At 44.8% G+C, this 25,118-nt stretch overlaps 1 protein-coding gene across 1 annotated transcript in view; it reads left to right on the top strand.

The window, feature by feature from the left end:
• Nucleotides 1–25,118, top strand: part of LOC147685106 (uncharacterized) — a 359,065-nt gene that overhangs the window by 224,249 nt on the left and 109,698 nt on the right. The window contains exon 4 of the mRNA XM_086940991.1: nucleotides 24,503–24,591. Coding sequence (XP_086797117.1) covers nucleotides 24,503–24,591 — 89 coding nt within the window. The remainder of the gene's footprint in view (nucleotides 1–24,502; nucleotides 24,592–25,118) is intronic.

The following is a 25,118-nucleotide window of genomic DNA, read 5'->3' as shown; positions in this document are numbered from 1 at the left end:
CAGTGTGCATATAGCAGTGACCCTTTGTAATTGATTCCAGTTCTGACCTCAGGAATATGAAAGACGGTCAAATGACTCTCATTGACAGTCCTAGATATTATCTGAATTTCATTGTCTCCAGGACTAAGTTTAAACTAATTTTCTTTTTTCTGGACCAGTCGTCCTCTTTTCCTTTTCACACTTTTTGCTTCCAATTTGTGAAGGCAAACTTTCGGCATGAAACGCGGAAGTCTCTCGGGGTCACGTGAATACCTGCCCAAGCCCGCAAGGGTATATTGGGTTTTCCCACCTTGCCTCTCCTTTGAAACTGGAGCACACTAGTGCTCACGTAAAACACTCCAATATTTTCCGGTTGGGTTGATGCTTCAACTGCAAAAAAATATAACAGGAAAGCAGTGCCTCTGATAGTGTGCGTAGACACCGAAGTGCGTACAACTGTGCACACCTATTCGAAAAGTGAAATGAAACACTGCTTCATATTAGTGCACACAGTAGTCATACTGATTATACTACAAATGTCCTTGTTGGAAAATGTTAGCGCGTCGAGCTGCCGCTATGGAACTGGAGAACTGGTGCTTACTTAACCTTTTCCATGTGTCACGCGGGCTTGTGCATCGGACGGCAGGGGGCTGTCCGATGTCGCAGCGGGCGTGTGCGTCGGACAGCAGGGGGCTGTCTGCTGTCGCGGCAGGCTTGTGCGTCGGACGGCAGGGGGCCGTCCGAACTGCGCATGCATAATTTTTTTCCGCACTTCGCCACGGCGAAGCGGCTAGAGTGCTCCAGTACCTTCCGGTCGGGTTAACACCACAACTGAAAAAAAACAAGCAGTGTTGTGAGGGTGCAGTACCACAGGCTGTCCCTAGGTTCCCTTGGGACCTCTTTTGGCCATATATGGTACTGCGCCCTGCAACATGGCTAGGCAGAGGCTATGGCGCAGCCATGAGAGCTGCTGACTGGTGAGCTGGGGCTCCGTGTTCGAGTCTGCTGTTTGCTCAACATTCTGTGATAATGGGCTGATTGTTCAATGTCCCCAAGCCTATGGCTAGATGCGCTATATAAATAAAAGCGTTTAATGTAAAATACATAAGAATTCAATGTAGCGATCTCGGGGGCCGGTAAGCAGTGTCTTGCAGGGGGGTGGGGGTAGACGACAGAGGGATTTTAAGCAAGAGCACTGCATTGCAAATTATGAATAAAGTATTTTAAAAAACTAAAAAAACTAGCAAAACAGCAGTGGCCTCAGAGGGGCGGTGGGGACCTGCAAGCTGTGTTGGGGGAGGGGTGAAGGGGAGGCACGGGGGAGATAAACTGAAACCAAGCAAATTATATGACGTACGTTTAATTGCACAAGTAACCGCTTAACCACGGCGCAAATTCCGCCGAAGCGCTGCGGTTTAAATGAGTGGGCAGGGCTGCACGGGCCATCAGATGTACGCAGCACTACAGAGGTAGTGCTCGCGATGGCCGTTGACTGGCGTGCATAGTGAAGGGGGTAAACAGAACAGTTAACTGCTCGTTAATCGTTCTGTTTACTTGTGCAGTATAAATAACCTGAACAGTAAGAACAGATGTAAGAGGGCCAGTCCTAATGGTAGGATACACAATTCCAAGAATGGACTACTGAGTATATTCACCAATGAAAAGCCAGCATTTCTAAAGGACAGCAACAGGAACCAATGAAAAACATGGGCATTTTTTCAAGCTCATATCCTAGATACACATCTGTGTTTCTAAGCACTGTAAATAACATATGTTCTTTCCTCGCATTTGTTGTCATGTAACTTCATGGGTCATCATGCCATCATTCTGGATGGATATGGTAGGTTTTAGGGCTGTGTGAGTCAAGTCTTGAATGACAATCCAGGGCCGGCTAAACTGCATAGACAAAGCACCAGTGCTGTTGCATGAAGCAGTGTGTCCCAGGCGTGACATCGCACACATCACATGAATGATAATCCCCTACTTTCCAGCAAACACCTGTGTACAAGCTTCACTACAAGTGTGTAGAAGGTATGTGTAGAAACTAATTAACAAGCAGTGGCAAAGCCAATAGGTCCCGCCTATGCAAGATCTATTGGCTTTGTCAGTTTTTTTGACATGTTCTTCAGTGCTGGTGCTGTGCAACATAGCTAAAAGTAAAAAATAAAGTTCTATGACTTTCAACCATGCTGCACAGCATCCGCAATGCTGTACAACATGCCAAAAAAAACATTTGCAAAGCCAAATAGTAGAGATTGGATGTAGGTGCTGTTCACTGAAACCTTTAGGATCCAAATGTATTTATTTATTTATAAAGTTTTTTATAGCGCGAACAAGACCCTGAGGGATAACAGAGCACTTTACAATATGATGGGAGGAAGGACAAAAGCAATATTTATAACAATATCCATAAGAGTAAGGGAAAGAAAGAAAATACAGTGCAAAGTACAACTAGGAGGGTAATACAACAAGTGTAGGTGGGTAGCAAGGGTGAAACACAGTGTACAAGGGGGAGCTGTATCAAAAGTAAGAACAAAGTCAGCAGGTGCAATGTCAACAGGCCTGTCAGTCTAACCCTATTAGGGTATGAATTTGTTCATTAGGAATCTTTTGGCTTCCACTCTGAACGCCGTCAATGAGGAGATTCTGCGAACTTCCGGTGGGAGAGAGTTCCAAATCTTAGGGGCAGCTCCGGAGAAAGCTCAGTGACAAATTCTCTTTTTCTTAGGGATGAGTGGTTTCAGGAGGAGGTGTCAGGTCCTCTTAGTCTTTGCAGAAGCAGAATGGACGTTGTTCCCTATGCCCACCCACCGGTGCCGCCGCGCTTCTTAATCAGAGCAACTCCACCAATAAAGGGGAAAAGGGGAATGGGAGAGAGAGAAGAGACACTCTGTCAACAGCTACCACCCTCACTGTACTTTGGGAATCTTCTATGTGAACGCTCCTGGTTGCTCAGTGGGTGCCTAATACACAGAAGGGAATAAACATAAATACAACAACCTACAATGTAGTTAGCAAATGCTATTAGTCTCTAAATTCGTTTTCTTCCTACCAGCAGTAACCAAGTTTTAGCCCCTCGTCTAATTTGTATTGTGAATACTATGGTGTCAGTTGGAGTAGCTTTAACTATCTGTAAATGAAAAGACAAGGGTTAGGATAGGAATTCAAACTCTGCTCACTACACTAGCGTGTACACTTCCCTAACTGATACCCTCTATCTCCAATTATACAACGCTGGTTTCATTTCTTCAATATTCAGTCTCACAATGGTGGTTGTCTTTCAGCGATGAATTTAGTCTTTTGCCAGTGCTAATGTCCTCTCTATGATGTGCGCAAGAAGGAACCGGGAAGGAACAAGGGGAACGAAAGAAGCAGGGTAAGCGCCAAGAGTGAAATCGCAATTACTGAATTGCAACGCTTATAACTGGCAGCAAAAATGAGTTTCTTTCGAGGAAAGATCTTACTTTCAGGCTGAGTCGCAGATTCGGGGAACTCTGGACTGGAACTTTGGTTTGAAGAAAGTCTGCAGGCAATTGTCCTTCATTCTCAAGACAATTATTTGGTCACACTTCCAACCACTCGTTGATAGCTGGAAGAACTCTGAAACTCCTGACGAGTGACTATGACGAAACTCCTCTCAGTAAACTAAATTCGCCGAAAACCTTCTTGCCAAAAATACGGTTTGCTATTCTGTGAAAAGCGGAAATAAAACTCCTCCGCTAACTCAACTCTACTAATAACATTTTTTTTTACTCCTGTTCCTCACGAAACGCGGAGAAACTGTCCCTAGGTGTGGACTGCAACAAATCTCAGTTGAAGTGCGCAGTTATTATCACGCACACTGCTCTTGACCGCTAGACTGCTCAGGTGCTTCAAATGAGAAGATAACTACTACAAAGGCAGCGGCCATCTTGTAATGTGTGGTTGCCTATGCTATATTATACAAAAGTTTTACCAAGCTGGGTTTAACAAAGACATGGTGTCTTTTCAGGGTAGAGGCACTTCTTGAAGCTCTTACGCCCCAGGATAGTTTACATGTTTTTTTAAAGGTACGTAGGAGTATTAAGGTGAATGGCTTTGTGTGTAAGAACAGCAGTCTTGCATTGAATTTGTGCTTCAAAGGGCAACCAATTGAGGGATTTTAGGACTGGGGATATATCATCTTTTCGCTTGGTATCAGTAACCAGTCTAGAAGCCGAGTTAAGTGCAGCCCTTAGTGGAGCCAGAGCATATTTGGGAAGGCCACAGAGGGTAGCACTGCCGTAATCTAACCTCGTCAAAACAAGCGCTTGGACCATTTGCTTGAAATCATTTAGAGGAAGGAAAGGTTTGATATTTCGGAGAGATCTCATCAAGTGGTTAGCTCCTTTGCATGCATTGCTGATACGACCTTTCATGGTCAGGTGCTTGTCCATAGTGATTGTCAGATTACCACCTGGTTATGCCCAACACTGCAGAAGCGAGGATATGCCCAGTCCGCCACCACCGCTCTGGCAGCAAACACTGAACTCCACACAGTGTACTTGCTACCAGAACACAGGGAGAGGGTGGGAAAGAATGGGAAATGAATACAAGTATACCACGCCTGGGCTCAGTCTTTTCAATCGCTACAGGCTATTCGCAACTCCTGCACCTGTATTGTGACACAAACAACAAGAAATCAGGTACACAATATATATAATATCTCTTCATGGACATGCATTAACAGACCCTGCATAAGTCGCACCAGTATACTTCCTTACCAGTCTAGATGCCTGTAGTGCCACTTACATGTTCATGGTACAAAGGCAGTGAGCAGAGTCCAGGATGAAACAAAATAACTCCCATAAATCACGTAGGTAATTCCCATTACATATGAAAAACAAGGGGGAAAAAAGTCTACCGACATAAAAAACCACGGCTCTCCTAACTATTCAAAAAATACGATAGAAAACCTCCCGGTATAGCAGGGAAAACTATGCAGTGGCCACGTATATAAAAAAAAAACGCTACCAGGAAGTTAAGGATTCGAAAAATGCACCCAAGGTCCCTTAACGACTTGAATAGACTACAAGAGTCCAGGAAGTGTTTTGCTTTGTAATCCTCAGCCGAGGAAACGGATAAGCAGCCTCGTACTGGAAGGAAATGTCCCGCAAACAAAACAAAAGGAGGCCAGGAGGGAGAAGGGAACCTGACTGAAAAGTGCAGCAAAGTTTGTGTTCCAGGATACAAGAAACAAGATGCCCGCAAGCCTGCAGACACCGCGTCCAGAACACGAAGAACAAAGGTCCCAGAAACAGCAGGAATAACCGGATCCAAAAGCGAAGTCCTTCCGGGTAAACAGACTGGGAGAAGAAACCAAGCAAGGAGGATCAGCTATCGGCTTCCTTTTAAAACACCAGAAGCGCGCCCATTGTTTGTGCTGAACCAGCTGACCTGTCAATGCATGCCCATAGAAAGAGGACAGGGGAAGAAGGTAAGGCCGCCTAAACCCTAACAATGATACCGAGAGACTTGGCTGCCTTAAATGAGAGGTGTACAGTTAAAAGCAGTGAGGTGACTCAGCCAAAGGTCTAGCTTGGGGATGAGATTCGAAGGGAAGATGAGCAGGAATTCCGTTTTAGAGGTGTTGAGCAGTAGATGATTCTCCATGATGTTGGAGATGGTTGAATTGTAGGCGTCAGTGAGTGATTGTACCTCAACTATATCAGCTTGGAAGGAGAGGTCAGATTTACAGTGGGCAGCTAGTTCGTCAGAGTTTATAGCTCTTATAGCCCTTTTCCAGATTTTAGATTTTAGTGGTTGAGCCTTTCTCATCAATATCTCTCTGTTGGTATAAAAGAGGATGCAGTGGTGGTCAGACCAGTCATAAGGGGTGATGGAATCTATGGAGAAAGACTGCTCTTTAGAAATAATGAGGTCTAACGTTTCTCCTTTGTTATGATTTGGTTGGACACAGTGGTGAGTCAGATCTTGATCAATTAAGAAAGATTTAATGCAGATGCAGTGGAGTCGTTAGGGTTAGACCAAAGAAGGTTGAAATCACCAAGGAATATTCCTGAATCTGCATTACTAGAGATGAATTTCATTAGTTGCTCAGTGAAAGGGAGAGGGGGGCAGCAGTGGGGGAAAAACGATTGGCGACGGGGAACCTCGGCCTGTAGGGCCTAGTGGGGGAGATCAAAGTCTACACTCAAGTCTAATGTGAGGCAGTGTTATAGGGTAGGGTAGGGGGACATCATCTAAAATAAGAAAGGACTGTAAGACTAGAGAGAGCAGCTCCGCTCTAGAGTCTTCCTGTGTCGAATTGACAGTAGGAGAAGAGATTGAGGCCAAGCTGACAGAAGGTGAGGAAGATGAGGCCATTGGGGCTTGTGACGGAGATCAAGTCTGGTATGAGGCAGAGATATAGGGTTGGTGAGAGGGACAGTGTCTGTTACATGGGAGGACTGTATGACTTGGGGAAGTATCTCCACTCTGGAGTCATCGTGGGTTGAGCTGACAGTCAGAGAGGAGATAGAGGCTATAGATTCGTCATCCAGTTGAGGAGACGAAATAATGAGATGATGGGATCCGACTGAGGACACGGTGGCTATGTGATTATCTAGCTGAGGTGTGGGGTATAGGGAGAGTTGGGTACTCCGGACAGTTAAAGAGGATGTTCTAGTGAGTTGAGGTAATCCGACTTTGGACATGGAGGCTATGGACTCAGTAGGAGGATGTGAGGGGTTAAGGGAGAGTGGGGTACTCAATGATGTTAAAGGAAGAGTAGTATTCAGGCCAGGCAGGGACGTGGTGGTTGAAATGGGGTCAGGGGAGTTACCGTAGACCGCTTTCCTGAGAGTTGGGTAAATATTCACTATCTTTTCTAGGTTGATGTTAGAACCTTGGATTAGGATGATACCATTATTTTAGAGGGTGATAGTTGTTGTGGCTTTGAGAAAGGAGGAGGGAGACGTTAGTTTGAGGCCCTGTGCGTTTTTTTGGATCCAGTTATTCGAAGCATGGCGTAGAGCACAGAACGCCAGCACGCTTTCTAGTATAGAAGATTAGGTCGTTAACCACAGGACCTATGTTGGTGCAGAAGTAGTGGTCAGAGATTAAAGTTTCAGGTCTAGCTTTGAGTAAGCAATGTTTGTATTTCTTTGCCGCGTTCTTGGAGAGGTCAAGTGGGTAAATAATGATGAAGGCATCAAGACCATTGGGGTCTGGACTTATCTCCATTCTGGAAAAAAAAACAAGTTAGGATGGGTGTCCGGATAAAGTAGAATCAGGGGGTGGGAGAACCTCACATCACTCCCGGGGACTCGCAGTGGATCTTGCAGAAGTAGTGGTTGAGAGACCAGTAAGGGTTAATCCAGCGATGAAATCATTAGCATGGAGGAAAGCTCCTCATGGAGTGCACGTCTTGTATCAAGCCTATTGATATCAAACAATGACCAGATCCACTAGCAGGTATTGAGTGCAAGGAAGGAGATCACAATCGAAAAATCTGAATGTGGAATGGGACGTTACTCATAAAGTGTATGGAACTGCCACAACACCACTAATTACAGTTCCTTAAAACAGTGCTGATCCGGCTTTCTCTGCTCCATTTTCCACTGCTACTGGCAACATCTGAGAGAGCTTGAACATTTAAAAAACAAGTACAGGCATTTAAAATCCAAGTGCAGGCAATCTGAAGTAGCTTGAGCATTTGTAATCCAAGCACAGGCATCTAAAGTACAAGCAATCGTTAGCACAGAGCGCCGCCATTTTAAAGTCAGGCAATTTCATGGTAATGCAATGTCTTCTTAATTCCTCCATTTTAAAGTCAGGCGGAGAACAACAAACCAGCAAGAGAAGTCAGATGCAGACTAGCACAGCAATAGAAGTCAGCTGCAGACTAGCACCACAACACGGTGATCAAGGCGCCTCAACGATCAGCAGGAGCCCTAGGGCGAGAGAGTCTCATTTACAAATGATATCAAAGCTTGGAACAATACTTTACAAAGTATTTTGAAATCCCCTCCCGCCCACCTTCCATTGTCTGCTTGTTCCACATCCCCCTAACACCCACCCTCCATTGTGTCCTTGCTTCCCTGGCCCCTCCCAGCAACCCTTTATTATCTACTTGCTTCCCAAGCACCTTCAGCTCACTCTCCATTGTGAGTTTGTTTCTCCAGCTCCTTCGCACACACTCCTTTGTTTGTGTGCTTACTCAGCCCCATCTCTCCTGTCCTCCATTATCCATGTGCTTCCTGTTCCTACCCCATGACCTGGCCCCTCCACGTCCTTCTCTCCTGCCCTTCCGCACTCCGTGTTGTCTCGTTCCCATCCCATCACCATTTTGGTTCGGTTTTAAAAAGTGCATTATTGCTGACCATGCTATGGAAATATTTTAGAATATTATTTCACCCATGCTGCACAGCATGGCTAAAAACATGGCTAATGCCAATAGCTCCCATAGGTGAGATCTATAGGGGTTGCCAATGCTTCTTTGTATAGCACCCATTTCAGACTCAACCACCCCCTGGACACTTTGGACATCATTTGAATTTGGTACAGGTGAAAAGTGTTGGACTAGCAGCACTAGGACATGAAGTTATCCACTGAGTGTTAGCTTCTTACAACCCCATCAGAACAATGCAATTTTAAAAGACTCTGCCTACCAGACCCAGCTTGCCATTATACTCACCATTCAGCTTTTCACTCTCTATCGCATTGTGCCTGCTAGAGCCAACTTCTGACACTACAAGCCAATGTACCAACTGGTGACATTTTCTCACTATACCATGGTACCAGATTTCTTTGACTTCTGCATTGCCAGTGCCTCACTTTACCCACCAGAGTAAGCTTTACACATTGCGTGCAGGTCTGAGGTTCTCACACTGACCACTATTGCCAGCATTCCCAGTGCCCATTTGTTTCAACCTTTCTTGTCAGTGGCAACTGCTCACACTACACACCAATGTCAGCTTTACACATTGCTTACAAGTGTGAGGTTCTCACAAAAACCTTCAGGACCAGATTCTCAAATTGACCACCCATGCAAGCTTGTCACACTGCTCACTAGTGTCATTTTACCAAACTACCATTTGATGTCAGCGTCTCACAAGACCCACAAAATGCAGTGACAGCTTTTTACACTGCCAACCAGGGATTGAGACTTAACTATCAACAGGTGTAGGGGCATATTTATATGGGAATATTGCCACCAGGGCAATATCCCCTTATTCTTATTTACTGAGTGGCAGTGAGCCACTTAAGATGGCTTAACGCCACCTTGTAAATAATGCTCCTTTTCCATGCTTCACTTAGCATGAAAAGGGCATGCAATGGGCATTGCAGTGGGCATTCCACTGCAACACCCATTGCTTTTTGACGCGGCCCCATGTTTCCAAAGATGGGGCAGCGCCAAAAACTAAGGCCAGGTAAAACCTGATCTTAGGATGGCGATACGAACGGAACTAATTACTTTTTTCTTGTATTGTGCTCTATATATGTGTTCTGCATTCTGCAGCACACACAGAAACAACAAATCGCCTTTCAAAATTGTTTGTGTAGGAAGTTGTCTTTTCCAGCACATAAACAATTGCCCCTGCAGCACAGGCAGCCTTGCAACATGGTACTAGATTGCCTGCGCTGGCGCTAGGCAGTTTTTTAGCGCCAGTGCTAGGGGAAACACAGGGGTGCGCTGTAATTTTGTAAATACGGTGCATCCCTGCGTTTAAAAAATGTCCGAGCGCAGCTTTACCAATTTTGGCATACCACCACGTTCCCACATTTTATTGTAACTATCTCCCTTAGTTCCCAGTTCTGCCGAAAAGTGGCCTTATTAAATGCAACAATTGCCCTTCAGGACTCACTTATCACAATACCTCTCATATGCTTTCAAGGTACACAACGTAATTGAATCATTCATCTCAAATAATACCAAAAATCAGTCTGTGACACTGCTCTCTTTTTCCCCTCAAATAATTGATTTGCATTGTAGGAACACTGTGCAGTAAATACAGTGTATTGATAGTGCAGATGACGCAGTGCTCATTCAGTAAACACAACCTCGACGTTTTGACCTGTGTCAACTTGTCTGGTCTCATCAGGACCTTTATTACCCAACGGGGGTGTCCCGGTGCTACGGACTGGAGGCAGCAGAAAAGTCTAACGCGGCTAGAGGTTGGAAAACAACCAGGTTTTCAGATTGCGTCGGAATAGAGATTCAGATGCGGTCAGCCGTAGACACAGTGGTAGGCTGTTCCACAGTTTAGCAGTCACAACAGCAAAGGCTCTTCCCCCGTTCTGGAGCGGCGAAAACGTGGAGGGTGGAGGAGGCGAAGATGATTAGATCTGAGAGCTCGGGCAGACTGAACAGGCTTTAGCCTGCATCTGAGATAGGCCGGGCCAAGGCCGTTAAGAGCCCTGAAAGCCAGGACCAAGGATTTAAATTGGATGCGATAGGTCACTGGCAGCCAGTGCAGTTTAATTAAATAAGGGGTAATTGAATGGCAATAGGGGATATTGCAAATCAGCCTAGCTGCGGCAATCTGCAGAATCTGTAGCCGTTTAATCAGATATGCTGGGGCTCCCGCATACATGCTATTGGAATAATCCAGGTGAGAAGTGATCAGGGCATGAATGACGTTCCTGCGCGAGTCCAGGGGAAGAAAAGGTAGAATTTTCCTAATCATACAGAGTTTACCGAAGCATGCCGAGGTGAACTTATTAATGGGAGTCTTCCTGACAGTTCATTGTCAAATTGGAAGCCCAGATTTCGAGCTGATTTAACTGGTACCGGGGGAGGGTTAATCTCCGATGGCCACCCCAGTGGAGAGGGATGTGGGGCACTTTGATTGAAGAATAGCACCTCAGTTGTATCTGTATTAAGCTTGAGGGTGTTGAGAGTCATCCAAGAGGAGATGTTGGTAAGGCAGCGTCTAAAGTTGGCAAAGCCGCCGTCAGATTGATCTCTAAATGAAAACATAAGCCGAGTGTCATCAGCATAAGAGATCACTCTGACCTCCAAGATTCAAGTGCCTCAGCCAGAGGTGAGAGATAGACATTAAAGAAGAGAGGGCTCAGTGCAGAGCCCTGCGGTACGCCACAGATGAGAGGTTTTTCCTCTGAAACAAAAGGCTGGAGGAAGACCTGCTGAGTTCTACCCTTCAGAAAATATCTAATCCAGGCCAAAGGGGTATCCTGTATCCCAAGACTGGACAGTATATCTAACAGAATGGCATGAGAGACGGTATCGAAAGCCGCGGACAGGTCGGGGAGCACCAACAAGGCCTCCTCGCCTGCATCCAGGCATTCACGAATGGTCTCAGATACCTCCAGTAGTGCGGTCTCCTTACTGTAGCCGGATCTGAATCTGGACTGTGAGTCATGGAGTAGTTGTCTAGACTCCAGATAGCCGGTTGATTGCTCTTGCACAACTTTCTCAAGTATTTTGGCTGGTTTAGGGAGAAGCGAGATAGGACGATAATTGCTGAACACAGAGGGGTCGGCATCAGCCTTCTTCAAAATGGGAATCAGCATAGCCTGATTCCATAAGGAGGGGAACTGACCTGAGAGTAACAATGGATTCCAGATTGAAATAAAAGGGCCAGCCAAGAGGGGGGCGAGAATGCTAAGCACCTGGGCAGGAGCTGGGTCCAGTGGTGACCCCGATTTACACCGCCGGAACATAGTCAGAGCAGTTTCCATAGATATAGCTTTGAATGATACAAACGCCTCCTCCTGAAGGGCCCTTAAGATTCGGCGGGGGGGTTGCAAGGGCCTGATTAAAAGAAGCAGAAATATCAGCAATTTTATCATGAAAAAAATTTGAGACACCGTCACAGAGGATTTGACTTGGGGAAATCGGACAGGCCAGGGCTGAAGGTTTTAGCAAATTCCTTCACTATCTTAAACAGAATTTTTGAGGAGTTTTCAGCCGCACTAATTTTGCAGACAAAATATTCCCTCATAGTGGCCCGCTTAAGTTTATGATTTTTTTTTAGGGCGGCTCTATAGGTTGGTTTAGCGACGGTATCATATGTTAGTCGCCAGATACGTTCCAGTTTTTTACATTTACTCCTTTCAGTGCGTAAGACCACGGAGAACCAGGGTGCTGAGGGTTTTGTTCTGGAGGAAGATGACGTCAATAGAAGAGGAAAGACGGGTGTTAAAATTGGAGATGTTGGCGTTCAGATCATTAGAGGTCTGCCAGATCCAGTTTCAAGAATGGGTTCAAGGGCATCACAAGTGAGCTTATGCCATTTTCTGCCAAGAATCAGGTAATGGTCAGACCAAGTAAGGGGTAAAGGGGGAAGGGTGGTGAGGCCAGAATGATTTGAAAATAAGAGATCAAGGATGTGGCCTGCTTGATGTGTAGGGCCCTGTACCTGCTGGAAAAGGTTCAGGCCATGCAGGGTATCCAGAGAGATCTAGCCTTCGCGCATGCAGCAACATCCACATGAAGGTTAAAGTCTCCAAGGATAATAAAATGTGGATGCTTCAGAGTAAGGGAAGAAGGCGAGGCGCCAGGGTGGTTATATAGCAAGACACCTGCTAAGATTAGGGTAGAAGCATCCGAGATGGTGAAATACATAGCTTCAATGGAACCGATGTTGGTAAGTTTTCTGGATGTAATCATTCTGTGTGATCGTAGGATTACGGCGATCCTGCCTCCCGCCTTTGTACCCAAGCGATTAATCTCAACAAAGCAATAGTCAGGGGGCATTGCAAGATTAATGTAAGGGTTGGAAGAATCTTTGACCCATGTCTCTGTCAAGAACATGAGATCCTAAGAGTGAGTACAAAAGGAGAGCCAGATATCTCCCGCGTGGCGAGGGAGAGATCTGCAATTAAGTAGGCAGGCCTTGATAGAATCCAGGGGGATGGAAGGCGGGACTCCTTACCCGCATGGGGGGGTCATTTACTAGGTGGCTTCAGAGTAAACGGGCAGTTCTCACAGTTAAAAGCATATGTTACGAGCCCGGGGAGACTGCAACGTGAAGGGGGGGGGGGGGTGCAGTCACCTTTTCTAAGAGCCAGTAGTTGAGACCTGGTCCAGCATAGCCTGCCAGCATGGGGGGCAACCGGCGCAAGGGCTGGTTCTGGTCGCGGGACAGGTGGGCAAACGGACAGGCGGGCAAACGGACAGGCGGCATGCCCACTGCCTGTGTCCGCTGCGCGTAGGGAAAGGCATAACCTTTAAATAGACTGGAGCGCTAACCCCTGACTCCACCCTAGTGCTGCGTGTCCGCTGCACTCTCTGGTGCCCTGGAGTTATTGTAGTTGTGTAGGGGTGGTGTCTAGAGCGCTGACCTCCTTTTCACCGGAATTACCTCCCTCCACACAAACGGGATATCCGCCGGTGGACCAGGGAGAACGGCTTGGGAGAGTCAGCGTGGTGCAGGTAGGCGATTTTAAAAGTACAGAATGCTCGAGGTTAAGTACAGCAAGTGCCTAATTAAAATAAAGCGATCAAAAATGCAATTTTAAAAATAGCAGGCCTCGGTAGTAATCACTGTGTGTCCAGTAGTGCAGGTCGTGGGAGTTAGACAGCTAGCGCCTGTAGCCTGATGCCTTTTGCTGCTAACATGCGTGTACGCTGCGGGCTCCGGTGCCCTAGAGTTCTTGTAGTTGGGTAGGGGTGGTGTCTAGTGCGCTGACCTCCTTTATGCCGGAAGTACCTCCCTCCACACAAACGGGATATCCCGCGGTGGACCAGGGAGAACGGCTTGGGAGAGTCAGCGTGGTGCAGGTAGGTGATTTTAAAAGTACAGAATGCTCGAGGTTAAGTACAGCAAGTGCCTAATTAAAATAAAGTGATTGAAAATGCAATTTTAAAAATAGCAGGCCTCTGTAGTAATCACCGTGGGTCCAGTAGTACAGGTCGTATATCCGCAAATACCACTCACTCGACTGAATCCAACAATTTTTCAAAAATCCAACTGCATTTTCACCTAGAGAAATACCAGACCGGCCGCGGGGGCTATCTTGAGGCTCTATATGGTAAACACTCTCGCGCCCGGTATAAAGGCCCAATGTCCCACACAATAACAATTTGGCACCGCGCGAACAAGCGACTCGGATGGGCTGACACTCTCACATTATCCACCCCACTCTGGACCTCCCATAAGTTAGGCTCCCTCTGTCATTATCAGGGCTTTGACAAGTGGGACACAATTGGCATCTCTACCTTAGGTGATATGCTTCGCAAGGGCAAATTACTGACATTCGAAGAGCTCCAAAAGACACACGACTTAGCCCAATCTGAGGCCTTCCGCTATCTCCAAATCAAACATGCCATACTCGCCAACGTCCCTGATCTCTCTTCTCTTCCACAATCCTCGCCCCTCGAGGACAGACTCTTGTCAGAACCCCTCCAGACCAAAGCGATATCTTATACCTACCGTAAATTATGTAATAACATGCCCAACACCTTACAACTTCTACGAGACAGATGGCAGAACGACATCGGAGTCTTGGATGATGCTGAATGGCAGGCGGCATTGATGTCTCCGCGCGAATCAGCTATTAACCACAGATTTAGACTTATACAATTAAAGATATTGCATAGAACATACATGTCCGCTCCCCTTCTGGCCAAGATTGGTAGACGCACATCAGACCTCTGTCTCCGTAAATGCGGACAGATTGGTACCTTCTACCACATTATCTGGGAATGCCCGGTGATTCAAGACCTGTGGGAGCGTGCCGCTGGCAAAATGACTGATGCTCTAGGAAAACCCGTCCCTCTGACTCCCAAAAGCGAACTCCTCAATGTATGGGACCCCACAGATCTAACTGCAATGGAACAACAATGGGCGGCTCTGGGCTTCCTCTTACTGAAACGTGAAATAGCAATGCAATGGGGTTCACCTTCTAAACCGCTCCTCTTGATCAGGTGGGTTGCTGCAATGGATGTGTGTATGTTGTCCGAGAAAACGGTCTTCAAGGTCAGGGGGTGTCCTGGGGTTTGGGATAAGAAATGGGGACACTGGAATGTTTATTGAGGTGAACTGTGTACTTCCCCTTCAACTGACATGGCGATGGCTAGACCTGGTCCCCCTCGTAATCGTGCCTGTGATACACTGCTGTAATGTATGTATTCTATGTCAAATTTGTAATTCATGACTGTCTGCGTATTACTACCTGTGGTTTTGTTCAATAAAATATTTTAAACAAAAAAAATCCAACCGCATATCCTGTGTATACTGCCTACAACACTGCATGAAAGGAAACTTTTGGCCTGTTACACTGACCAACAGTGCTGGCTTGGAAAACCTCCTGCCAGTACCAGCTATTCACACTGCCCACTGGAGCTGTTTTTTTTATCCTGCTCCTTAATGCTATTTTCTTATTCTGCAACCCAATCTCAATATTTTACACTGCCCATTAGTGTCAGCCTTTCTTCCTGCCTGTAATTGTCAACTTCTCACGCTGCTGGCAAATGAATGAAATGAATGAAACTGGATCTTACAAAGCGCGGACTTAGCCCAAGGGCATCAAGGCGCTAAAGCAGACTATACGTGATGGAGGCAGAGAGAGTTAAACTGCAGACTGAGTGAAGAGCCATGTCTTCAGAGTTTTACGAAACAGTAAGGAGAAGCAAGGCTGGAAAGATCATAAGGATGGAGTTCCAGAGTTTGGCGGCAACGGTAGAAAAGGCATGGCCTCCCCACCTAGCATTGCTGAACCGCGCTTAGAGACCCCTGGGTGATAAGGCGCTCTATAAATCCAAAATACAATACAATACAACCTTGGCACTGTAAGCAAGTTCTTATCTGCCGACCTCAGATTCCTAGAGGGATTGTAACAATGTAAAAATGTCTTAATACCCTCTGGACCAGATCCAAAAAAAAGCCTTATGAGCTAAGCATAAGGTTTTAAAGATTTTCCCCACTTTTAATGCTGCCGAATAATGCCAGCCTTTTGTGCAGCCATCCAACGTCACTTCTCACTCTGCCAGCCAATGATCTCTCCTCACTCTGCCAACCAGTGATCACTTCGCACACTGCCAACCAATGCTCGCTTCTCACACTGCCAACCAATGCTCGCTTCTCACACTGCCAACCAATGCTCGCTTATCACACTGCCAACCAAGGCTCCCTTATCACACTGCAAACCAATGTTCGCTTATCACACTGCAACCAATGCTTGCTTCGCACACTGCTGCCAATGCTCACTTCACACACAGGCCATCATAGTTGTTCAAACACATGCATACATTGGGGTCTGCCAAGGTTGCAACTTGTACCCACAAAGTCAGACTTGTGATTCTTGAAGGTGTGGTCCAACCCATAGGGAAGCGGGGAGCGTCTGAACAGACCGGCGCCTCTAAAATGCCATCTGGTTAGAGATGGGTTAGTCACTTGTCAACTAGGGTCAGGAAATCGAAAGATTTGTTCGCTGGCAAATCAACCTGTGCCACCCTACCTTTGGTCATGCATTCTAGGGCATCTAGGGGAAGCCCATTTGCATATGTGAACTAGATAGCGATGTGGTGTGCAAAATAAAGTCTGGCTAGAAATTCGAGGAAAAAAATCTACTTAAAACATGTAAATTAAAAAAAAACATGGTCAGGCTACCAGTTACACCATAGGCCTAAGCCACCAGGGACTAGCAGCTAGTCCAGGACTGCCCCTGTCTAAACATAAGATACAGAGTAAACAGGTTTGGGGAGGGGTGCAAGTACTGTATATCCTGGTTCTGCCAGAGTAGAAAGCCTTATACCAATGTAGAATTCCCAGTGTTGCGTCAATGTCAACGTGCAAGTGTGCAACAATACGGATTGGTGCAATCAAACTTGTTTGTGCATGTGGTAACACAGTTGTCAGCGCAGGCAACTCTACACTTCTACTGAGCTGCATGTCAGCAGATCTCTTTATGATGTTGTTTCTGCAAGACCCTTTATGTTCTCCCAAAGCCAACATGATTTTACTAAAAACACTCCAGGAAATGCCACGAGGACGTCCACATTATTTGGTCACAGCAGCCCCTACCCGATCAAGCAGGTGGTGCCTTGAAGGGATTTGACATATCAAAATGTAGAAGAAAGATGGGCACAGTTTTGGCTGTGGCAACATAGGCAGAGGCAGTAAACCACAGCAATCTAAATGCCCACTCCCTTCAAGCGCCTTGACATAAATCTCACAGATGAGGCATTGCAGAGTAGTTAAATAATGTTCCTTCCCCTAAGGCAGGCATCAGCGTTAATACGCCCTTAGTTATAGGTTCCACAATTAAGGCCACATCCCTTCTCAGCCTCCCCAAGAGGCAGTGACCTAACGCAAAACGATGGGTCCCCTGCAGACTGTAAGAAGGCCAGGCGCTCCTGAGTTTTCTATATCTCATAGATATTCATTGACATTGGCTTGAATGGGGTCCACCTGAAGGGTTGAGGCTGCCCCTCCCCCGCCATTGGGGCTGCAGGGGCTTGTGTTAGCCCCTCTTAGGAGGCTATGAGAGTACAGTAAAACATTTAAACACCAAATAACACAAAGTAAAATAGTTGAGCCACAGCCGCCCCATGCATCTGTGACTCAGCATATTCATGCGTATTCCTAATTTATTGATGTAAAAATGCTTCAAGCGTGCATGGTGCCCACCAGGGACAGCTGGAGAGCTTTTACCACGAGGCCTAGCCCCGTCTAATGCGCCTTTCCATGCTCATTTCCTGTAATAGCTTTTACATCTTATAAAAAATTAATTCTTGATCTGTGGTCTATATCCAAGACAATGACTGGCTCTCAGGTTCGGGTGAAGAGGCACTGAGGGTGTGTCATTCGCTCTCCCTGCCAGGCACCCTGCCAAAAGAACAGCTCCTTTAACAAGCATTTGCAATGCAATAGGTCTTGCATTTTTTACACTTAAAAGCTGTTGGCGTTGTAAATGACAATGTCTTTTACCTATGTGTTTTGGTTTGGTCTAGTAGATGCATGAACAGACACAAAGCTGCAGCACTGCCTAGAGGACTTAGAATGAGGAATTACCACTGGTACCAGAGAAGCAGTTTTAGCTCTGTCTAGAGAATTTACAATGAGGAATTAACACTGTGGCCAGATACACAGCTTCAGCACTGCCTAGAGGATTTAGAATAGGTGAGTTACTGACGGGCCCAGAAAAGCAGCTAGCAGCACTGTCTAGAGGACTTTATGTATAAGTGAAGCGCAAGGAAATACACAACTCTTCATCTGAAAATGGACTAGCACTTGTTTAATGAACAGTAATATTACTCACTAATAGATCTTTATTAAATAAACCCACACAGGTCAGATACAGGCCCCAGATGCAACAGGTTCAGTATAGACTTAATTCACATGGCATGGAATTGCGGCAATATAAGGAAATACTGGAAAACAACAACAGTTAGAAGACTCCAGTCAACTATAGGAAACATAATCTAATCAACCCTACAGCGCTGTCTTCTGGCTCTCTATGCAAGTCCCCTCTAGAAAGAAATTACAATATAAATGTGTGCCCTTGGGTGTAGTCCTAGCAGAGGGTTGGATAGCCTTCCAATTGATGCACAAAGTTAGCCCAGAGATAGATAAATGGAAAGCAGACATGACTGAATGGACATTCGTAGAAGAAAAAACACTTTGCAAGTATGAATAGAGGAGACATTCATATACGATCTCATTGCAAGGTCCCAACTGCTGGGAAAGGGCTTAGAAACAGATGGAGACAGTAGCTCACAAACTTAAAACTGCAAGGAGACAATCACAAGAAAATAACCATGAGCCCTGGAGAAAGGAAGCAAATACAACTCTAACGAAATGTTGTTGTCAAATATTGAAAAATATTATTATTATGTGTGTTAACCAGTATTGGTGCATGAAACAAACGAAATGGCATAATTCACACAATTAGGGTGACCACATTTTGCGAAGCAAAAACCGGGACAGGCCAGACATAAAAGTAGGACTAAAGTCTTTAGACTTACTTCTGTCAGGCATGTCCCGGTTTCTGCGTAGCGCTGTAAATGTTTGTGTATATATAAATATATATACATACACACACACACGTCTATACAGATTTACACACACACACACATGTATATTTATTTATTTATTTAATGAGTTTTATATAGCGCTGGCTAGACCCGGAGGTATCAGAGCTCTTTACATGAGGATCGGAGAGTGGCAGGTTACAAGTTACATTTGTTACAAGAGCATAGACAAGCATTGGATAAAAAGAACAATTTTAAGGAAATTTATCAAGGGAGGGGCAGGAATGAGACAGAACAGGGAGACGGGGAAAAACTGTGTCCAATGTCCGGCTGGGTAGGTTAGGGCTGGCAGGATTAACCAGGGCCAAAATAGCTGTCAAGGCAGCTCCACAGGGCAATTGGCCATAATGTTGCCATTAAGTTGAACAATAGCATCACAAAAAGTTATTTTATTCGACTAGAAAAGTGTTTGCAAGGATGCAAGCAAAATTCTATTGCATACACACACACACACACATATATATATATATATATATATATATATATATATATATATATATATATATATATATATATACACACACAAGAATTCCTCTGCTCCACCATCCAGCGTAAAACAAAGGGATGGCACACCGGGACACTGCACAAAACTTTATTGTGCACTAGTATTTAAGGACGATGCGTTTCGGCGTTTGCCTTCATCAAGTAACGTTTCTTGATGAAGGCAAACGCCGAAATGCGTCGTCCTTAGGGACTAGTGCACAATTGAAATTAAACTGCTCTTCTTTCCACAAGCGCTTCGGAAGTTTGAAACAATTTAAGCATTTCAGTTGTTCTTCAGGTAGCACACGAGAAGCTGGGTGCATGCTTCCAGCAGATGGCAGACAGAGTGGGTAGAAGAGCAGGGGGCTCAGGGTGAGGGCCCTGCAATAGCCAAATATATATATATATATATATATATATATATATATATATATATATATATATGTATATGTATATATATATATATATATGTATATGTATATATATATATATAATATTCGTCAGTTACTGCCCGAGCAGTTCCCAGCCAGCGGCGTTGATGCCACCTCGATCCACCAGAATTCCTCTGCTCCACCATCCAGCGTAAAACAAAGGGACAGCACACCGGGAATTATGCTCTACAGGATGAATTGGCCTTCGTCCCCAAAATCGGGACACGTATTTAAATGTAAGAGAAGCGTCACATTGACCTTCGTCCCCAAAATCGGGACACGTATGAGAAGCGTCAGGACAGTCCTCTGAAAACCAGGACTGGCCAGGGAAATCCGGGTCGTCCAATCCCCCACACACAATTCAAAGTAATGTTAAATAAAAATGGTTAGAAAAAGGAAAAAACACATTGGCTGTTGACAACAACTGCACACAAATTGTACTTTACATGCTGTTGTAGGCTTGTGATGTTTGTAAACTGCTGCAGTCAACACACAACACTGCTATTGTCTAGAAAATGGATTCACTGTAGTGTAGGCTAGGAAGGTACGACCCTGTAAGAAAAACGGCCCCCAGGGGCCCAAAACCGGCCCCCACCCATGCGGCCCACCGGGGGATTGCCCGGTGCCCGCTATGGCCAGTCCGGCCCTGCTTGCATGCGAGGCTTTGCAAACCACCCTCTTGTAACCTGTAAAAGGGGGGGGAGGGTATAACCAATTGCGGAATCCCCACCCAGCACTACGCACGGCTCGGCCAAACGGAGGAGGTTTTCAAATCCCTCCCCAGTGGTTGCTTGTTTACTTTTGTTTGTGACTAATTGCAAGATCAGAGTTACAAAGGGGGTAGGCAGAGTCTCTTGAAGAGCACATAAAACCAAAGAAGACCAGATAAAACGGACCCACGCCTTGCACTGTAGAGCATTCCTCGATTTAGGAATTCCCTCACGGATGTTATTATTACATACAATCTTTCCCACAGAGACACAAGTAACTGATTATTACCACTCACAGTACATTAGTCAAAAGAAACGTGCTTCAGAGCACAAAGTGCATTTGACATTGAAGTGCTACTACAAGGGAGGTAACAAATTCAGACAAGGAAGTACCAAAGAAGGACTAACATGCCCAATAATGACTCGGAAGCCAGCGTTTACAAATGACAATGACACAAGCCAATTAGAAATCTGGGCGGAGAGTGGGCGGGGCTTCAAAGCCATACTCTACTATTGCATGCCTTGCAGCAGCGCATGCGCTACCCAGGCTCGACCTAAAAAAACATTTAGTACCTTGATATCTATCATTACTGAGCAATCCACATTTCAGCGTATCCTTGTTTACAATACAGTTAGTTATTCCTAGGGAGGTGGTACTCAGTCGCAAATCACACAATGTGTGTCAAACTTTTTTTTACACTGGTGAAGTTTTCCAGCGTTCCCGTTTTTTTTGCCTGTTACGCATCATTTTCACCCCAAAGCGAGTTACTTTTTACTGTATCCAAACTTAGCAATATGAAAATTTGCACAGTGGCAAATGTATGCTCAATTTTCTCTGTAAGTTTCCCTTTTGCATCATAAATGTTGCAAGATTTCCATTTGTCACACAAATGTGGGGAAAGAGTAAACCTTTGCCACATCGTGAAGCAGTAAAGTTTGGCATTGAACTTCGCTCTATCTGAATGAAAACAACTTTGCAGCTTTGCAGAACGTTTAATGCGCGTCCAGTCTCCAAGTACTGACTGAAACACGGAGAGTTCATTGAGGCGCTGAGAGTTAATTCAGTTGAAGTGATATGCACTGTTTATACTTCTGCAAAGGCAAAGCGATATTTTTTCGAAAGCTTTGGCGCTTTCGAGGATGAAGTAACTTCACAACACGCGACTCTGGATGAGTTGACATTTTTCTAGGGATCCCCTTTGAAACAAATTTCTCCGTATTCAACACAAAAGAAGTTGTTGCAGGGGCACCTCCACCAACACACCTGGCTTGCGCCACATTCAGCATCCATAGCTTACTACAATCTGAGGCCACAAGCGTACATTGCTTCACATTTGACTTAAAACGAAGTTTCACCCTCCATCGTTTTGGGCGCTTTGACTCCAAAGACTTGCTATCGACATGGAAGGACAGGCGGCTAGACTCACATTGTCGTTTATGCAGTTACAAACAGGAGTCAATATGTCATCTCGTGTACATGCCCAACAAGTATGGTCCAAAGGAAGACACATCTCAAACCAATTTTCTTGAAATTGAATATCCGCACCTGCAGGCAAGCAGTCATCAGCTTTTTTAGGTGGTGCCTCGATTCCTCTGGTATGCGGAGGAGTAAAATTTTTAAATCTGGTGAACAAACTCCGAAATGTTAAAACTGAAATTGGTTAGAGACCAATAGGTACTTTTCACCTTTTGGAACTAGTTTGTGAGGTTTGACCTGCATTTAATGTACATGTTGTTTTTTTTAAAAAGGGCAGGAGAAGCTGAGTACTGAAGAAAACTAAGGCGCTGCAGAGCTGTGCTTTGTTGTTGGAGTACCAGAAAGTTAGTTTAGCCTCTAAATGCACACTGCACTTTTAAAAGAGGGCGGTGAATCCCAAACATTTGAGAACTGTACTATGCAGAGGCATTTTAAAAAGTGAAATTGACTCTTGAGTTGGTACAGTAACCTCAACCTAAATTATAGCATAGCACACACTGCTATTTTAAATTAAGCTGAATGGTTTTAACGAATTCTATGATTTAAGAACTGAGGCCCACATGCATCAAGCATTTTTGTAGTCGCAAACGGTGCGATTACTTAAAATCGGCCGTTTGCGAATGCAAAAGTGCTTTTTGGGATGCATGAAGCAATTTTAGAATTCGTAACATTGTTGCGAGTTCTAAAATTGCGGGTGCTTTTAAGAAGTCGCAGATGTGCGATTTCTTAAAAGCAATGCATCATTACTTTCATAAGTGCAAAGTCGCAATTAGGGTGCCAAATTTACCGAGTGGTTGAACCACTCGGTAAATTTGGAAAAAGTGTTTAAAATGCTGCAAATGTTTTTTTTTCTACATTCATGTTTCACACACACATGTCCTTAGGACATGTGTGTGTGAAACATGATGCGAAAAATACATTTCAGGGGTGCATGGGGGGGTCCTTTGGACCCCCCCCTGCACCCATGAAATTTTCAAAGTGCCACTCGCAATTTGCTGATGCCTTCCCATTGACTCCTATGGGCCTTTTGGCCCATAGGAATCAATAGGAATTGCGAAAATGCACTTAAGAATTCGGTATTCATTTGGGATTCGGTAAAAATTGCGATTTTTACCGAATCCCAAATGAATACCGAAAACAATGATGCATAGCATTTTGCACTTCTTAATTTGCGATTCCTTATTTTTCGCAAATTAGGAAGTGCAAAATGTAACAATGATGCATGTGGGCCTGAGTTTTTATACATCTGTATTGTGTTTTAATGAATTACTGCATTCAAGTTATGTACTTTATGGTTAGGAATAATTGAATTAAGTTTTTCTTTATTCAATTTAGGGGACTTACTTGCAGGACACAATACATTATTTGAAACTTGGTGTTGGGCACCAAAGATGCAACACAAGCCATGGACTCTAAGCCAGCAGGACATGTTGTGAAGCTATAATAAATGTACAGTGCCTTGGTAGAGGTTGTAGTAAGGCTGGCAGAGTGCCAGTCAATGAGCCCGAGTGCTGGCCTACCAAAAGAGTAATTGAAATGTACAGCATTCCTAATCTTATCAGTGCAAGGGAACTGCCTTCAATGTAAAATGAGTAGCCCAAAGTATCAAAGGGAGGAGACGCATCTAACAAAATCCCAGGGATAGATTACCGTTGTGCTCCGCAATTATTGCCATCAAGGGCAGAATCCAGTGTCCATCTTATCCATACTTTTCAACGTTTCTAGAAAGCTCTGTAGCTATTCCACTCACAATCTTCCAAATTGCTGTATGGCCTTGGAAACCCTGAGTGGGTTAAAGCTGCTTAACACACTGACATCAGTGATGATTTCTTGAGAATTGGTGCCAGGAAGGTGTTTTTAAATTAATGTTGAAAAGACCCAGATTCCAATGATAAATTCGCAGGTTGCCAAAAATGAGGACAACTGTATCTGCAAACTACTTTACGCTTAGATTACTTACACTGAGGAGTCGAATAAACTTTTAACAACTGGACCGTCCGCAATATCTTCATCATAAAACTTCTCTAAGTGTTGAATGGTACCTTGGCTGAGCCAAGCAACCCCCCCCCCCCCCCCCCCTCACCATCACACGCCAACTCAGAGGCCAGACCGAAACTCAAATCCAGGAATCAGGCCCTGAGGCTCCCCAAACAGCCAAAAGCCCCACGAGCCCATACTGATGACAGACTCAACACAATACAAATGACAACAATATAACGCAACATAATATCATCCTTGGTCCTGTGGAAACAAAACTCGTTAGGAATTGCTAAGACATCATGTATGAACCTGTACCAATTGAACTCCTCTGTTTAGTTACATCCAAAAGTATTGCATACGGTCTGCTTAACCTTATACTTAATTATGTATTATTTTGCATGTTGATGTGTCACACTCACATGGTATAGGACCGCACAAGAAAATTGCAAGGAATTAAATGCACATTCTGACTGTTTTTCAGGTTCGTGTAATGAATCAGACAGTAATGATGACTCACTTCCCGACCTGGAAGAACCTGATCTTTCAGAACCACGGACAGCGCAGACACAGGTACAGCAACACAAAGCATTGGCAAACCGATAGGTTTGGCTTGCATTTTGAATCCTGACTAAAATATGTTTTAAATGACTGCTACAGTGAAATTTATTTTTATGTCTGAATGAAATGCTTAAATGAGGTAAAGAATCTCATGTTTAATAGTTGTATGTGTTTTTGAGATGTAAAACAGTGTCTTATTCATTGTAAACAAGCACTATTTAGGTGGTGGAATGATACACTAAACAGCCAGTAATTACCATGAGATGAGAGAGAAATACTCCTAAAGGTGGAGTCATAGCCCACTCGACGTATATCTTAAGGAATTGTTAACATCATCCAGACAGTTGCATCATCAAGCCAGACCTAAACAAACAGACACACAATACACTATTTACTTGAAATTCTGTGCTGCTGCTCACTGTTTCAAAGTTTGCCTCTGGCACAGAGTTTTCTTTCCTAGGCTAAGAAGCACAGCATCTCCTAGTTCCACTAACAAAATGCTTTGATTATGCAGGTGTCTGCAAAATATTTGAATCTTG

Source organism: Lissotriton vulgaris, chromosome 10 (assembly GCF_964263255.1).
Source record: "Lissotriton vulgaris chromosome 10, aLisVul1.2, whole genome shotgun sequence".
In the NCBI taxonomy this organism is placed as follows: Eukaryota; Metazoa; Chordata; class Amphibia; order Caudata; family Salamandridae; genus Lissotriton; species Lissotriton vulgaris.
This window is presented reverse-complemented; position numbering and strand designations above follow the sequence as displayed.